The sequence below is a fragment of the Urocitellus parryii genome, chromosome 4 (genome assembly GCF_045843805.1).
Source record: "Urocitellus parryii isolate mUroPar1 chromosome 4, mUroPar1.hap1, whole genome shotgun sequence".
NCBI classification, from domain to species: domain Eukaryota; kingdom Metazoa; phylum Chordata; class Mammalia; order Rodentia; family Sciuridae; genus Urocitellus; species Urocitellus parryii.
The window spans coordinates 111151370-111170588 of record NC_135534.1 but is presented as its reverse complement, the minus strand read 5'-3'; the positions used below and the strand labels follow the sequence as shown (position 1 = coordinate 111170588).

The following is a 19219-nucleotide window of genomic DNA, read 5'->3' as shown; positions in this document are numbered from 1 at the left end:
TCACAAACTTCTCTTTTCAAGAAGTTTATTTAGGGCCACTTTGACATCTTTATTCCTCAGGCTGTAGATCACAGGGTTCAGCATGGGCACAACAGTTGTATAAAACACAGATGATACTTTCCCTTGATTGGTGAAGCTGACTGAGGATGGATGCAGGTACATGAATGCCAAGGAACCAAAGAAAAGAACAACAGCTGATATGTGGGAGCTGCAGGTGTTGAAGGCTTTGGCTCTGCCCTCGGTGGAGCGAATGCGAAGGATGCTGGCTATGATGAAGATGTAAGAGCCAAGGATAGTCAGGGGTGGAACAAGGATATTAAATGCACTTAAGCATAAAACTAGTAACTCATTGATAAAAGTGCTGGAGCAGGAGAGCTCCAGTAGTGGAAAAAGATCACAGAAATATTGGTTTATTGTATGAGCATTACAGAAAAGCACTCTAAGCATGCAGGCCGTGTGAACTGTTGCGCCAATCAAGCCCATGCTGTATACCTCAACCACCATCCAGGAGCATACTTGATTAGACATGGTTACATTGTAAAGCAAGGGGTTACAGATGGCAACATAGCGGTCATATGCCATTACAGCCAACATGTGACACTCTGCAATAACGAAAACAAGGAAGAAGTAGAGCTGAGTCATGCATTCAGCATAGGAGATGGTGTTTTTCTCTGTCACAAAGTTTACTAACATTTTAGGGGTTATCACAGTAGAGTGGCAGAGGTCAATGAAGGAGAGACTGCTGAGAAGATAGTACATGGGTGTGTGCAGGTGAGAGCTGAGCCCAATCAGTGTGATCATGCCCAGGTTCCCCACCACTGTGAACACATAGATTCCTAGGAAGAGGAGGAAGAGGGGCAGCTGGAGCTCTGGTTTGTCTGTTAATCCAGCCAGGATGAACTCAGTCACTGTGGAGAGATTCCCTTGTGCCATTTTCTTCTGAGAATTCTAAACAGGAAGAGTAAAGAATTTTTGAAATAAGTATTTATTGTGAAGTCACACAATAGAATATGAAATAGAATCCAAATCTTTTCACACAGAGAATCTTCATTTCACGTCTTCTCCTTCATTGTTAGCTGTCAATGATGTTGCAATAACAGCAATATGTGACACAGACATAAGTATAAGACGAAACTTTTCCTATTTGTGCTCTCTGATTTACTATTTGATATTCAGTCCCTGAAGTCCCACAGAACTGTCCTAAATACTTTGCTTGAGTTATCCAAGTAGTTCTCATGCATTATATATAATCTTTTCAAGTGGAAGAAAGTGCCTTTTTATGGTAAAATATAACAACAGCATGCTAAAAAAAATCAATATTACACATAATGATGAAAGCACTGAAAATCTTTCTTTCTAAGATAATGAACAAGGAAAAATATTCATTCCCTGTGTTTTTATTATATTTAGTGATGACATTAGAGGTCTGGCAATGACAATCAGGAAAGAAAATTATATGAAAATTTAGATTAGAAAAACTATCTCTACTTATAAATGTCATAATCTCATACATAGAAAATCCTAAAAATATCTTTAAAAAGAACTGTTAGAATGGATTGAAAAGTGAAACAAAGTAGTAGAGTAAAAAATCAACCAAATAACCCAGTTGTTTTTCTACACAAAACTCCACTTGCTATAGCATGGAAAAATGAATATGAACAAAACAAACAAATGAGAAGAAATGCAAGTTATTTCTCTAAAATTAAAGAAATAACTATAATAACTATTACTGGGAAGAGACTGCCATTAATGGAAAGACATCCATGTTCATAAATCAAAAGGCTCAAACTTTTTATTCAGTGTCATCCTTTCCAAACTCCCAATTCTTTTTGTTTCTTTGTTTTTGTAAGCATTGGCAGACTGATGATATCATCTTTCTGAAAATTCAAGGGTTTCAGAGTAACCGAAACAAATTTGAAAGAGAAGAATAAAGCTGGGGGTTTCACATTTCCCCATTTGAAGCCATACTACAAAGTTCCACTTCCCTATTTGGAATCTTATCACAAATTTACAGTGATCAAGATGATGTGGTTTTGTCACAAGAATATGCACACAGATCAATGTAAGAGTATCAATCCAAAAGTAAATAGACCTCTGTGAACAACTGAGTTGTTATATGGATTTCATGTCATTTCAATATGAGAAAAAACTTTTTTTCAGCCAATGTTGCTGAGTCAATAAAAAAATATAATTTGGGTTTGGAAATGTAGTGCAGTGGTAACACACCTGCCTAGAAGGATGAAGACCTGGGTTCAATGTTCACTATTGCCAAAATAATAATAATAACAGTAAAAAATAGTAACAATAACAACAATAACAGTAATAATAATTTAGATCTCGTTCTCACATTCAGCACAATAAATAAACTACAAAATGCTCCAAGAACTAAAAGAAAAAACCTCACTTTATGATAGTAATAATAATAATAAATGACTAACTCATTGAAGTCTAGGATTTGATGATGTTTTCTCAGACAAGATGCTAAAACCAGAGACCACCATAGAAAAAAATAGTTAGAAATCATTAAAAAAGTTAAAAAAAGAAAAAGAAAAATGTGTACATTAAAGAACAATATGTACAGTAATTCTGTAAAACATATATGTAAATTACTTTTTAGTAATAATAGGTTTTTGGAATACTAGTATAACAGGGAAGTACTCATGGTCAATTTACATAAAGAACTCTTAAATTTAACAATGAAAAGGACAAACAGCACAGTGGAAATAGGTCAGAGGATTTAAATAAACATTCTTCCACTTGAGTCACACAAATGACCAAAAAATCCCTGAAAATATCCTCCTCATCATTTATTATTAAGGAAAATTAAATTGTAACCACGGTGAAAAGACATTTCATATTTATCAGAAAGACTATAACCCAAAGGACAGGTATATATAAAGGTTGATGAGAATGTGAAGACATTGAAACCCTTATCCATTGCTGGAGGGACAGTACAATGTACAAACTGTTAGGCAGTCAGTCAGTTCTTCAAATTATGAAGCATAGTGTTAACTCGTGGCAGCAATCTCATTGCTGGGTGCATACGAGAACTGAAAACACATCCACAAAAATCAAAAAGCGTATGACCAGAGCAATTGTAATTACAAGAGCCAAAGTTTAGAAGCTACCCAAATATCCATCCAGTGAGGAATGGGCAAACAAAATGTAGCATGCCCACATGATAGAACATCATTCTGCAATAAAAAGGAATGAAGGACCAAGATATGTTAAATCATGGAAGACCCGGAAACATGCTAAGTGAAAGAAACCAGAAACTGTACATTGTGTTGTTCCACTTATAGGATGTGTCTGCAACAGAGAAATACATAAAGAAAGCAAGCTTAGTATCTGTCTTGGACTGTGGGGAAGGAGGTATTGGGATGGGACTGCTAATGGTATGGGACTTTATTTTGAGTGGAGATTCAAATATTCTATGTTAGAACAAAAGTGATGGTTATAGACTTCATGAATATTCTAAAAAACACTGAACTCTATATATGAAAACATTAATTATACAATGTCAATTATATTTCAATAAATGTGCTATAAACATTAAAACAATAAGAAAATAATAGTAATAACTTGCTCACCATTCAAAACATCCCATCACATCACATCATACTGATGTGTGGCCATCCTGTAAGCTTTCCTCATCTAGTTTATGCCTGGTGGATGTATGCTTCTGTATTTAGGTCAAATATGCCCATTAGGTTTTTCTCCAAAAATGGTGGCATATTTCTCTCCCACATACACTCAAAAATGTTCAATATAGCTTCAAAACTATAACAACCTTTTGCTATCGTGGGAACTTCTCCCCTGATACATTAACAAGGAAAACATAGGCATTTCTAACTGCTATTAAAAAGTAACATACGTAATGCAGACACATGGTCAATTTAAAATGTTCCTCTATGTCTTCATCAGAGAAAAATATCAACAAGTGAGCAAGGGGTAATAATAATAATAACAATTATTATTATTATTTTCATTGTTATTATTTCCATTATTATTATTATTATTGAAAACTGAATCACAGTACCTGGAAAGATTGTCAGAAAATATCCAACAGTTTTAAGTAGGGACCCAGCAATGTGCTTCCTGATACCTATTTCTTCTGACTCTTCATTGGGCCAATTCCTGCAGAGGAAAATCTCCAATACTGTGCCTACTCTACACTAGAAAAGCTGAAGAGTGTCTCACGTAGAAATTGTTAACTAATGACCAAGCCCAAGTGTTGCTGATATTGTAAACCCAGACCTGGGAGTTTCCTACTTAGTTCTTTGAAAAGACCCAGGTGTTTATTTGAATATACCTCCTAGCTGTACCTCTATTAATTAGGCTGAACTTCCATACTTCTGTGGTTTCAGTGTGTACTCCAGAGTTCATACATTGCAAACTTGATTCCATGTGCCAAAGTATTGAGAATTGGGTCCTTTACAAAGAGATGAGGTCATAAGGTGAACTGATTAGTGATGTTCTGAGAATGGGATAATTATCACAGGTGTGGATTCCTAATATAAGAATTAGTTTGCCCCCTTCTTTCTATCTTATGTGTTTACTCTTGTCCCAACTGATCATTGTACATGGGATGCAGCAGATGCGACCCTTTGACCTTGAACTTCCCAGATTCCAGTATATTAAGCCAAATAAATTTCTGTTCATCATACATTACCCAGTTGGTGGCATTCTGCTACAGAAACACAAAATGGACAAAGACACATATCCTTCCATATTCTCTACTCTTTACAGTTTTCTAGCTGAAAACTTTTTCAGTGTACTTGGCCTCCCACAAGGCTGTCCCACTGAGTGCTAACCCCATCACAGAAGCTCAATTATCTCTTGCTTAGTCATTGCAACTCTCTGACAGTAGGTGTGGGACTCTGACCCATTCCATGTGACCAGTCCCCACTAAAGTCTGACTCTGACACATACTGTTTATGCCTATTGCTTCTGGTCTTGCTTTTCTAACACTACCTGTGTGCTTCAACATCTTGGACCTTTGCAGAGAATTTCCACTATCCTGCTCTGCATAAATATTCTTAGCTTCCATTTGTCCGATTCATCTTTGGGATCAATAAGTTATAATCAAAATACAAAATCAATTTAAGAGAAAAAAGTTATGTTTGTTTCTTAACAGTTTTATTGAGGCAGAGTTGATATGCAAAATTTCTACATTTTTACTGAATACAATTTATTTACTTTATACCTAGCCAAACACTAGTAATATTACCACCACACTCAAGAAAATTGACATACATATCACCTCCCATAATTTGTTTCCCTTTGCTTTTTTCTTTGTTTTCCTTCTGTTGCTTGTGGTAAGAATACTTTATATGAGATTTCCTCTCAACTTGGAAGTTGTTGTTAGCCTTAGGAACCATACTGAACACTTTTAGGACTAATTTATCTAATATGACTGATGATTAATGAAGAACTATTCCCTATTTCTCTCAACACCCTGTCCCTGGTTGCCATTATTGTATCCTCTGTTTCTATGAGCTTGACTCTTTTAAAGAACTTAAAGGAGACTCATGGAGAATTTGTCTGTTTGGACTGGTTTATTTTACTTAGGATAGCGTCCTTCATGTTCATTGATGTTGTATAAAATGGCAAGATTTCCAGTGGGGAGAAAATAGTTTTGAGTGTTTATAAAAGAAAGCAGCATGACTCAGAATCATCATAAGGTTGATAAAATATATCCAAAGTTTGTGTTTCATTAGATTTTTGCTGTATTAGTAGGGTGAAAGAATAGGATGCTCCTTGGTTATCCCAATTTTAGTAAAATATTGGCTAAATCTCTTGTAGTGACCTGATGGACATTAATCAGTTATGTGGTTAAGTGAAAATAGAGAACAATACCTCATAGCTATGTGGACTCAGCTCATATCTGAAGATAATCATAAGTGAGAAATGTTGAGGGTTTCTCACCATAGGAATTTATATTCAATCTTGTCTTGAAAAAAAGCATTCTGTCATAAACTTGGATTATGCCACACCAGAAATTATTTTGAAATTCATAAAAAATAGTAATGAAGAGTTTTATTGGTGGTAATGCTTCATGAAGATACTTCTAGGCTGTAAATGTGGATTCATATTAAAAGGAGTTTAATACTGATAAGCAAAAAGTTTGCTGTCAGAGTTTAGAATAGAGACATAAATAAAGAATAATTACTCTTTGGAGTGTTTGAACCTAGAAGGAGACAAGGAGGTCTACTACACATTGGTAAATAGCATGATTGGGAAGAGGCTAAAGAACACCATTATTATGGTTCTAGACCAGAGTGGGTGCCCTTGAAGGTTTTTCTGGACTAACTTGTATTCTTAATAGTGATATGACTAATACATGAAAGGATTTTGGTTGGCTCACAGTTTTAATTTGTAATGTTCTTTTTTTGTTTGTTTGTTTTCATCTATCACCTTATCCTGTATAATCTTATTTACTAGTTAGGACTCTTTCTTTAAGATCTTTAATTGTTCCCAGTGGCTCGAGAGGTTGAGGCAGGAGGATTGTGAGTTCAAAGACAGTCTCAGTAACTTAGTGAAGTTCTAAACAACTCAAATAGACCCTGTCTCTAAATAAAATATTTAAAAAGGGATGGAGGATGCATCTCAGTGATTGAGTGTCCCTGAGTTCAATCCCCAGTAACAACAACAATAACAAAAATCAACAACAAAAGATCTTTAATAGTCTCATTTAATAAGACCCAATTCTGCAAGCCCTTGACTATGTCATATTTTCCTCCATGTAGCATGTCCTAATTCTGATGTAACTGAGTTATTTACCAACTTTTCTTCTATACTTAATTGTAAATCCAATATAGTACTGGCAAAGTGCCTTTCATATATTAAGTCTAATATAAAGTGATTAATAAAATTACAAGAAACTTAGAGATAAGTTTATGCAGAATCAAAATGAACAAAACCATTACAGGCCTGAGTGGAAATGAATAAACAAGGAGGCATTTGCAATGATTCCATTCTGCAGGGGACAGGGAAATAATAAAGGAATTTGTGTTCTCCAGATGGTGTGGCTCTAACTATAAAGACTGAGAAAGACAGATAAACAGCCACATGCAACTCTATAAACAGAAGATTTCAAAATGTAAAAATCAAAGTTTGGGATGCAAACATACCCCTCTTTCTTCCCAAATAATTCAATGTTGTCTCTTTATTCTTCTCAGTTGCTCTGGAGGGAAAATTACATGTGTGGAAGGAGTTAGACCAAAGGTATTCTTTGAGTCACTAATCCTGATCTCTGCTAAAACTCACTCCCAAGGACAATTGGTTCTCTGCAAAATTTGGCTGATGCAATGATTTCTTAAGCTGGGTATAGATAATAAGAGTCTGATTAGGAGCAAACATTGATAATGACCTCCCACTGAAACCTCATCTCTCAAGTGTCAACTCTGGGGAAAATCCACAATGGTTCTCATGTGTTTAATATTGTTAATGTTTTTATTTGATCATGGTTGGAAAAGAAGGATGTGAGAGATATTGTTAGAGTTCTACTGAATTTCATGCCATGATATTCAAAATAAAAATTTCTGAAAACTTTGAGACATACACTGAAGGAATTGTTGAAAGAAAAATATTAGATAATCAGGAAAGAAACTAATTTTGTAAGACTTGAAATTGACCTCTATTCTCTGTATATAATATGATACACTCATAAGATAGTAATTCTTAGAATTTTTGACATGGCTTGAATATGAATAAAAGCTAAATTTTTCATTGAGCTTTTATGCTCAAATACATTTGACATTGACAAAGACCAGTGAGGAATACCTAACAAGACTGAAAAAGAGAGATGAGTACTTCTTTCCTTATAAAGATAAACTTAAATATTGAGAAACAATGAACATTATACTATAACATTATTCTCATTCTAAAATGATTGAAAGTCATCTTGTATTTAATATTTTTACCAAATATCCTCTAAGTATTATATAATTTTGAGACAATAATTGCAGTAGGTTTTCACAATTAAATTTACCTGAAATGTTTTGAATTTTTATTCGTTATAGACCTTTACGCTGGTGTTATAAGGTATTTGGGGAATTGCTAAAGTTTCCATTAAGTTTTTCTTTTCAATTATTTTTTTTAGTATAGATGGACACAATACATTTATTTTATTTATTTACTTTTTTGTATGGTGCTGAGGATTGAGCCCAGTGCCTCAAACATGCTAGGCAAGTGCTTTACCATTGAGCCACAACCCTGGCCCTACCATTAAGGTCTAAAGGGGGAAAAAAACTTAGTAACATAATTTATGGCTCCATAAAAAATGTTCTTCATCAATAAAGATTTAACCTCAGAAATAAAAATAGGATTAAAATAATACACAAGTTTTGTTCTCAAGACTTTGATTATTTTTTATTATTTAATTGATTTTATTTTTTTAAATACATGACAGTGGAACACATTACAATTCTTATTACACATATAAAGCATGATTTTTTATATTTTTGTATATAAAGTATGTTCATACCAATTCATGTCTTTATACATGTGCTTTTTTGCATTACAATTCTTATTACACATACTACAATTTTTCATATCTCTGTATATAAAGTAGGTTGACACCCATTTCTTGTCTTTATAAGTGCAATCTATAGCAGTTGTTAATAGTAAACAATACCAGTGAACACATCATTACAGTAAGGATCATGAACCAGAGGTGAACCCAATTGCGATCTGGACTGGTGGCAAATGCATGAGGAATAATCTATTGGTTTCAGGAGGCCATTCGAGATGGGGAAGCTGTGAGACTGAAGACAAGACCACAGGAATGGACACAGAACTGTAGAGATAGTATATAGACTACTCCAACCAGCATGGCATGCACCTTTCTTGTGGATTTTAATAGATGTTAAAAATATTTTATGTTTTATGTATGCTTTACATATTTCATATTTTTCACATTTTAACTGGTACATTATAGTTATGCATAACATTGTAACTTAGCCAAACATGCATGCAATACAACAATATAATTTTTTCAGTATGATTTATCAGAACTTCTTCTTTCCTTAAACTCCTCCCTCACTCTGGTACTGTTCTTCTATTCTACTAGTCTCCCTTCTGTTTGCATGCGATCCATAACCATCATTTTTTCCCCCTCTCTAGTTTCCACATATAAAAGAAAACATATGTCCTCAATTTTCTGAGCTTGACTACATTTCTTAATAGAATGCTCTCATTTTCATCCATTTTTGTATAAATGACATAGGTTCACTCTTACCCATGGCATAGTAAAACTCCATTGTGCTTATGTACCACATCCTCTGTATCCATGCATCCGTTGATAAACACCTAGGCTGAATCCATAATTTGGCCATGGTAAATTGTGCTGTTATAAATATGGGTATGAGTGTGTCATTATAGTATGCTGCCTTAAAGTCTTCATAATAAATACTGAGAAGTGGTATAGCTGGGTCATATGGTGGTTTAATTTCTAGTCTTTTGAAGAACCAACATACTGATTTCTATAGCAGTTACACTAATTTATAATCCCACAAATAATGGGAAAATGTTCCTTTTCCCCTATGTCCTCTTCAATATTTATTATTGTTTCTATCCTTAATGGTTTTCATTCTAACTGGAGTGAAATAAAGTCTACAGTTTTTATTTGCATTTCCCTGGTTGCTAAGAATGTTGAACATTTGTTTTCCATTAGTATATTTTCTTTTGAGAAAATATACTGTTTAGTTCATTTGTTTATTTATTGATTGGGCTACTGGGGGGAGGTTGGAGTTTTTATAAAAGTTTTTGTGTATTCTGTATATTAATCTTCTTTAGGAAGAGCTAACAAATTTTTCTTCTCCTGAAATCTGCTCCTGTAATATCCTGATGGTCCACGAAAATGCTAATAGTAAGTGAGGAACTATTTTTTTAAATTAATGTTTATATCAGATAAATGAAGACAAACTACATAAGAACACTATACAAGTTGGAGTACCCAGTGATAAACTGTGTTATACATTCTATGTTCCTTTCAATTATTAAGCGTTTTTATTGCCTGTGTTCCTCTATAATTATATTTAATATGGTCTATTTGTTCATTTTTCCTCTTCTGTAATAGGTTTCATTCTTCAAGTTTCTCAATCATTTTTTAAATAGAGCTCCCTTTCCATTTTGGAAATTTTCAACCTCAGGAAAATGTCAATCCCAGGAAAATAAACACCCAATGTTTACTATTTACTGATCCCAAAGAAAGAACATAGAGAACTCAAACGAAAGTTTTTAGATGTTTTACTACTAACACATTCCTCCATGGCAGCAAGTTGGGATACAGTGAAGGTCTGTACTACACCTATAGGCAGAAGGAAAGTACAGGATGTTTTACATTCTCACTGCACAGGTTGAGATCCACAGATGTATTATAAGTATATTCCTTTTCTTTACATCCAGGGTAACTCTGTTAGACCCTCATGTAAATATTGGATATAAGAGAAGTGGCTTTCCTCCCTACAACTCCTTTGTCATCACATTTTTAAAGAACTTATCTTACTACAAGCTTTTCTAGGCTCTAATTAATATTTAACCGAACAGGAATCTAGCTGATATCTATGCAAATATTTCAATAGCATATATTCCACAAGTTCTCAGAATTACTAGAAGCTGAACAGTTATTTCTGTTTTTCTAAAAATGAATTCAATATATAAATAAAGGTTTGGAAATGTAACCATCATTTTATAAATAGTCATTTAATACCTATAAACCATTAACATAAAGAAAATGCTGAAGGTGATTTGTTTGATACCTAGAGTATTATCTTACAATTATATACACATAAAACTTGTAAAACATACCCAAGCAGTATGAATGGAAAACCCACATATATACATGCTTGTTACATATTGGCACATGCTCATATAAATATCATATACATATATACTCATGTATGGAGAGACATACACACATATATTTTTGTAGTATCATTAACTGGGTATAAAAATAAGTGACTAGGACACATAAAATTAGAAAGTTTCTTTTAGTTTTCAAAATGGGGGATTAGCCTCTGCTGTCTCATAACAATTTTGCTTTTATGGCATGAGAAGTACAAGTTGCTGCATTGGAATGTTTGCTATGTATTTTAAGGCAAACTAGTAGTAAATCAAGAGCTGTTTATGCCTTTTTAATGAGACAGATAGGGCTGGGTATATAGCTCAGTTGTTAGAGTGCTTGCCTTGCATGCACAAGGCCCTGGATTCAATCCCCAGCAAGAGAGAGAGAGAGAGAGAGAGAGAGAGAGAGAGAGAGAGAGAGAGAGAGAGAGAGAGAGAGAGAGAGAAGAGAGAGAGAGAGAGATGATTTCTTAAATGCAACTTATAAATTTACATGCTTATGTTAGGCTCTGAGAAATCCTTCTAGTGAGGGTAAAACTCATCTGGATAGAGCTATCAAGAAAATGGAAAGGGAAGTTAAGCAACCAGTGGATGCCACAAAGAGCTTTTGGTTCTTACTGATGGAGACAGTTAGTTACCTCACAGGGGGTCTTACACAAGTTTTCTGGTTGCCATTTTTAAAGACACCTTTGGGAACTTAATAGGTCAAAAGGAAAAAGAGAAATTCTTTTGATAATAAATTACTATTTTAACCATAAAAATAAATCATTTTCCCTTCAAAATGGATTGTGAGTTTTTGGGTAGGAAAGGTACTCATAATTCTTCTGAAAACAATTTTGCAATTTTAACTTTTCTAAGCACATAAAAACTCCCATATGAATTTTAGTCAGTTTTTCTGTTACTGTAAACACAAGATCAAAGAAACACAGTTATATAATAAAAAGTTATTTTAGAACTCACGGATTCAGAGGTCTTAGTCCATGTACTCCATTCTTTGGGGCCTCAGATAAGGCAGCACATCATGTTAGAAGAGTGTTAGGATATAGCACATTGGGGTGTGCAGGTGAGAGCTGAGCGCAATCAGTGTGATCAAGCCCAGGTTCCCCACCACTGTGAACACATAAATCCCTAGGAAGAGGGGAAAGAGGGGCAGCTGGAGTTATGTTTTTTCTGTTAATTCAGCGAGAATGAACTCAGTCACTAGGGAATGATTTCCTTCTGCCATTTTCTTCTGAGAATTCTAAGTAGGAAGAGACAAATATTTTGTAATTATATTATTCATCCATCTCACATTGTGGTATAAAACAGAGGTCAAGTCTTTTCAGCCATCTACCTCCAGGTTTCCACAAGTCTTTCCTTGTCATCAAAGACTTTACAATCCCAATAATATATGTCTTGTAAATAAATATAAAACAGAACTCTCTCTACTTTTGTTCTATGCTGTGATGATAATTTTTAGTAATAACCAGTCACTCACCACCCAAAGAATTATTCTGATAACTTTGAGTGCTCCAAAACTTCCATGGCTTTTTTAAAATCCTGTCAAGTCCTGATCAAGGAAAGCTATTTTTCTTACTGTTACAATAGCCACAGCATAAAAAGCATTCACACCAATATTACACTTGATGATAAAAGGTTGAAAGATTTTCAAGATGTTGAACAAGATGTCTACTCCTTGTACTTTTATTCCAATTTACTAGTAGATCTAGCTAGGGAAATCAGGCAAAACAATAAGATTACAAAACATCCTGATTGGAAAACAAAATGTGACACTATCTCTAATTGTAAATGTCAAAAACTTGTGTTCAGAAAAGCAAGAGGAACCTGTAAATAAGAAAAAATATTATATTGGAAATATTTCAATTAATAAGTCTAGTTGTGGAATACAAATCAGCACATCAATTTAATTGATTTTATACATATGCAATTAACAATGAGTGAATCTACTTATAATGTCATGAAAAGAATAAAATGCATAGCAATAAACTAAATAAAAATGATGAAAGACCTTGTACTTAAAATTTTAAAACTTTCAATTGAGTTGCTATAATGGTTTCATGGAGATGCAACAGAGAAAGAATAAGTTGTTTCAATAATTGTGTGCAAGAATAATTGTGCACAGAATTAATTTGGACCTCTTTCTCATACCACCCACTAAAAATTAATTCAAAGTGGGTCATAGAATGAAATGTAAGACATGATAGCACTATTAGAAAAAAATTCTAGATAGTTGTGGCTTTGTTTTGATAGTAATTTCTTAGATAAGATGCCAAAACCAGGGAGTACCATACGAAAAATTAAAGTGGGTATTGTGAAAAAGTTTTTAAATATTCCTTTTGGGAACACCAGGAAGAAAAGGATTTTATGACAATGCATAAAATTGGGACAATGCTTTTAATGCATATTAAATTTCATGGATAATGATAATAGCCAGGGAGAGCTTATGGTCAGGATTCATAGTGAACACTAAGCAATTTAACCATTTAAAGGTCAATAACACCCTTTTAAAAGTCAGAGGATTTTAACAGACATTATTCTAAGTGAGATTCATGAATGACTAACACATAGCTACAAATATATTCATCATCATTATTAAGAAAATTTAAAGGAAATCATGGTGACAAAATATTTTATATTGTTTTAATTAGCCTTTCTGCCATTGTTACCAAAAGATCTGACAAGAACAATTTTAAAGAAGGGAAACTTTATTTGGGGGCTCACAGTTCCAGAGGTCTTAGTCTACAGATGGCAGCTCCATTGCTCTGGGTCTGAGATGAGGCAGAACAACAGGGCAGATGGGTGTGATGGAGGAAAGTGTTTCAGGACATGATAATCCTTAAGCAGAGATAACAGATAGCACCACTCACTGGGGACAAAATATATAGTCCAAAGTCATGCTTCCAATGACCACCTCCTCCAGCCACAACCTACCTGCTTATAGTTATCACACCGTTAATCTCTACCAGCGGAATAATGCACTGATCATATTAAGGCTCTCATAACACAGTCATTTAATCTCTAAACTGTCTTGCATTGTCTCACACATGAACTTTTGGAGGATACCTAGCATCTAAATCATAAGGCACATTCATCAGGAAAGTTATGATCAAAACTAGAGATCAAAACAAGTCTTGGCAAGAATGGAAAGAATTGTGAACCTTCATCCATTACTTGTGGGACTGAAAAATGGAACAAACTGTGAGGAAAACAATTGTGGCAGTTCTTCAAAATATGAAATGTAGAGTTACCTCCCGGCTCAGAAATTTCACTGCTGTGTAAAGTACTCACAAGGAAAGAAAACATACATCCATAACAGAAAGTTATATGTGAATGTCCAGAGCTGCTCTGCTTATAAAAACCAAAGAGTGAAAGTCACCCAAATGCTCATTCAATAATGAATAGACAAACAAAATATAGCATATTCTTATAATGAAACAATATTCTTCAATAAAAAGGCACTGAAGTATGGCACATCATGAACGCACTTGGAATATTTTAAGTGAAAGAAAACAGAAAAGAACACACATTATATGATTCCATTGATACAAATTATCCAAAACAGGAAAATTCACTGGGACAGAAAGTAGCTTATTGTCTTCCAGGGACTTTGGGCAGGGAGGTGCTGAATGTATGCTAATGAGCATAGTTTTTTGTTGGGGATGTGATGAAGCTGTTCTATAATTAAAAAACAGTGATGTGTGGATAACTACATGAACATACAAAAATCACTGAATTGAAGAGTTGAAAAAGGTAAATTTTATTTTAGCTACATTTCAATAAATATTTTATAAAAATTAAAACAAATACAAAATAATAAAGGCAACATGCTGAATACAAAGAGTATTCCATTATAAATCACTCACTTTCTACTATTCTATTAACCTTAATGTTCATCTTTGTATTTTTTCAAATGTATCCATTCAGTTCCCTCCAAACAATGTAAAAATCTCTGATGTCATACAAAAATTATGCTATATACTCTCAAAACATGAAAAGAATAGCACTTTCTAGCTATTGATTATTAAGAAATTGCAGACACAAAGTAGAAACACTTAATTAAAAATATTATTTCTATGTCTTTAGCAGAGTAAAAGATCAAAAAGCTAAGATAGATATTCTTAAGCAAGATTGAATCAAAATACACTTATAAAATTGTCAGAAATACACAGCAGATTTAAGTGAAGTACTATGAATTTGCTTCAGGATACCAGCCCTTTCTGACTCTCCATTTAGTCATCTCCTGCAGAGCACAAACTTCCCCAATTGTGGGCCAATTCTATGCTTTCTTGTAAAGCTGAAGTATGTCTACAGTAGGGAATCATTATTTCATGATTGAGATAAAATGTGGCTGATTTCGTTAACCCAATATAATAGTTTTCTAGTTGTATTTCATAAAATGTCAGTTTTTTATTTTACTGCATTTTCTGATTGTATCTGTAACAACAAAGCAGAGCTTCCATACTAATATGTTTTAAATGTCCTCAAAATTCCATGTATTGTAAATTTGATGCCCAATTTTAATTGTGTTGAGAATTGGGACCTTACAGAGGAGATTAAGTCATGAGGTGAGTGAATTTACAGTGTTTTGAGAACAGGTTAGTTACCATAGGTGTGGGTTCCTAATTTAAGAATGAGATGCGCTGCTTCCCTCTCTCTCTCAAGTGAGTGTCTTGTGTCCTTAAAAATTCCACTATGTGATTTTTGGGGCAAAGGCCCTTGCCAGATGTAACCATTTGACCTTGGACTAGAATCTAGCCTTCAGAACCTTGAGACATACAAAGTTCTGACCATTGTACATTACTGGATCTATGGTATTTATCTATTTGTTTTTGTACTGGGGATAGAACCCAGGTGTGCTTAGTCACTGATTCACATGTCCAGCCCTTTTTATGTTTTATTTTGAGAAAGATGCATAGGGTCTCTCTAAGTTATTGAGAATAGCCTTGAACTTGCTATCCCTCTGCCTCAGCTTCCCCAGGCATTGGGATAACAGGTGTGTGCCAACATGCCTGGCCTGTCTGTGGTATGCTCCTATCACAGAACAAAACGGACAAAGAAATCTGTCCTCCACATTTCTGATTCTTTAAATTTCTCAGTCAACTTCTTTTTCTGTGTTCCTGGCATCTCAAAAGTCTGTCCCACTAATACTGGTTCCCAACAAATAAGGCCCATTATCTCTAACCCAATCATTCCAATTTTGACAGCTGTTGTGAGTTGTGATTCATTCCATGGATTGAGATCCCCCAATGCATCAGTGTGACTCTGACACATGCTCTTAATTCCTACTGCTTCCTGTTTCTCTCTACAAGTGTGTGTGTATGTGTGTGTGTGTGTGTGTGTGTGTGTGTGTGTGTGTGTGTGTGTGTGTTTGCATATGTGTGTGGATGTCTTAGGCATCAGGGGGGATTTACAAATAACCTGTCCTTCATAGTGATCTTGGCTCTGTTTGTCAGATCCTTCTTGGAGATAAATGTACCAAATGCTAAGTACCAAAATAGTGTGAGAGCAAAAAGATTCTGTTTGTTTCCTAACAGTTTTATTGAGGAAGAATTTATATACAAGTAACTGTACATATTTAGTGTGTACCATTTGTTGAGTTTGGACCTAATTCTCATAATATTAGTACAACCTTTAGAGTAATTGATATATCTACTGCCTCCTAAAGTTCCCTTATGTCCTTTTGTGATTTTTGTTGGTTTTGATTATGTTTTTTGTTTGTTAAGAATATGTAATATGAGATCTGTCTTCTTAAAGTGTGGAAATGCACAATATTATCTTGTTATCCATAGGCAGTATATTCAATAGAACATCTTTAGAACTTGTTCATCTAACATAAGCGATTGTTTATACCCATATAAACATTTTATATGAGTATATATTTCCTACCTCCCACCTCTGCCTACTTCCTGTTGTTCCCCCTCCCGCCTCTGGCACTCAGTTTGACCATTGTAAATACAAAGTATATGCAGATTTTGTTTCTTTGGACATTTAATGTATTAATAGAGTGAAAATATGGGATAATCCTGAGTTATCCTGATTTTTGTAAACTTTCTGATAAATCCTTTGTAGTGGTCTTATGACACAAACTACGGATGTGGTGTAGATGAGCATAGAAAACAACGTGTCATAGTTAAGTGAAATCAGGGAATGTCTGAACAATAATCGTAAGGTGAGATATCTTAAGTTATAAATCCAGAAATATTGTGTTTAGAATTACTTTGAATATCAGAAGAAATCAACTTGAACTAGCAATCCTTCTGCCTCAGCCTCACTAGCCTAAATCTTAAACATTATTTTGAAAATCAAAGGAATTCAACATATACATATATAGAATACAGTGAAACTGTTTGTCTTAGACATAAAATAAAAACAGCTTTCATTTATTTCTCTGCTAAAATTCTGTATATTGATATATATCTGCAAAATATATATATCAATATGTATGTATGTATGTATATGTATGAAAGCTGTGGAGACTTTAACTCATTATTTCTTTTGTTTCTCTTCTATCAACTTATCTTGTGAAATCCTATTTAATAGTTAAGGCCCTTTAGTTAAGATCTTTAATAGTGACATCATAGTTAATAAGACCAAATTCTGTGTGTCCATGAGATGTTATTTTGATGCTCTGTAGCATGTAGTATTTCTGGATTCACTGAGTTACTTACCAGTATTTCTTCCATACTTATTTGTAAACGCATTACACTGCTGGCACAGTGCCTTGCATACAGCAAGTGTCAATAAAAGGCGATCAATAAAATTGATGCAAGAAGCACAGACATGAGTTACTACAGATTCAAAATGAATAAACAAACCCTCACCCTGCCTGAGTTGAAATGGATAAACAAAAAAAGGGTTTGCCATGATTGTACATTGTAGAGGACCAGAAGATGACATGGGAACATGTGCTCACCAGGGAGTGTGGTCTTACATTGAGAATAGGAAGAGTCATAAGCAACTATGGGCATCTCCTGAAGCAGAAGACAATTATTTTTATAGTCAAGGTCTGGGATTCACACATACCCCTCCTCCTTCCCAGAGTGCCCAGTGTTATGTATTTTTCTTCTCAGTTGCTCTGAAGGAAAAGGATTTTGATGATGTGAGGAGGTGACTTTGTGTCACTAATCTTAATCTCTGTTGAAGCTGATGCCCAAAGCCACTTGCCACTTGGCAAAGTTTGGCTGGTATGATGATTTTATATGCTGAGTATAGATAATAATAGTCTGATTAGGAACAAACAATGATAATAACCTCCCACTAGAATCTTATCTCACAAGTACCTACTCTGAGGATAATCAACAATTAAGTTTTTTTTCCCTCACTTTGGTTCTCAATTGTATAGTATTTTCAATATTCTTACTTAACAATGGATTAAAGAGAAAGACACAACAAATACTGTTAGACCCCTAGAGGATTTTATGAAACGTCATTTAAAAATTAAAAATTTCAGGAAATTTTTGAGACACTGAATGAATTGTCTGAAGTTATTTCTTTTGAAGGAAAATTATAAAAGTACAATGAATAAGCAATATTTGGAAGATTTGTTTTTTATTTTCATTGATCTGTACTAACTATATTCAATTAATATGATAGGTTACAGTGAAACAGTATGTCTTAGACATAAAATAAAAACAGTTTTCATTTACTTCTCTGCTAAAATTCTGTATATTGATACATACCTGCAAGAAGTGCCTAGCAAGACTAGAATGGAAAAATGTCCTAATTTTTTCTTCATGAAAGATAAGAGAAATTTTGAGGAATAATGAAAACATGCTATAGAAATTATTCTCATATAAATTATTATGGAGTAAAATTTATTTAATATAACATTTTACCCAATGTTTATTAAATGTTACATAATTTTTCTTTTAGTTTTATTTATTTTTTTTTAAATACATGACAGTGGAATGCTTTACAATTCTTATCCACATATAGAGTACGATTTTTCATATCTTTGTATATAGAGTATGTTCATGCCAGTTCATGCCTTTATAGATGTACTTACTTTTTTTCCATTACAATTCTTATTACACATATATATCACAGTTTTTCATATCTCTGTTTATATATAAAGTGTGTTGACACCCAATTAGAGTCTTCATAGATATACTGTGGATAATGATGTCTGTCACATTCCACCACCCTTTCTAATCCTCTGCCCCTCCCTTTCATTCCTACCCCTCTTCCCTATTTAGAATTCATCTATTCCTCCCATGCTCCCCCTCCGTACCCCACTATGAGTCAGCCTCCTTATGTCAGAGAAAACATTCGGCATTTGTTTTTTTTGGTATTGGCTAACTTCACTTAGCACTATCTTCTCCAACTCCATCCATTTACCTGCAAATGCCATGATTTTATTCTCTTTTAATGC

General features: G+C 34.0%; 1 protein-coding gene across 1 annotated transcript; it reads right to left on the bottom strand.

The window, feature by feature from the left end:
- LOC113176407 (olfactory receptor 8G50-like) lies at positions 1-942 on the bottom strand. The gene has a single exon (XM_026380891.2). It carries the CDS (start codon positions 931-933, stop codon positions 1-3), a length of 933 nt encoding a protein of 310 aa, XP_026236676.2. The 5' UTR covers positions 934-942.
- Positions 943-19219: the final 18277 nt, after the last annotated feature.

Bases quoted from the DNA above. Each gene is read 5' to 3' on its own strand.
- LOC113176407 (XM_026380891.2), bottom strand. From the start codon at position 933: ATGGCACAAGGGAATCTCTCCACAGTGACTGAGTTCATCCTGGCTGGA.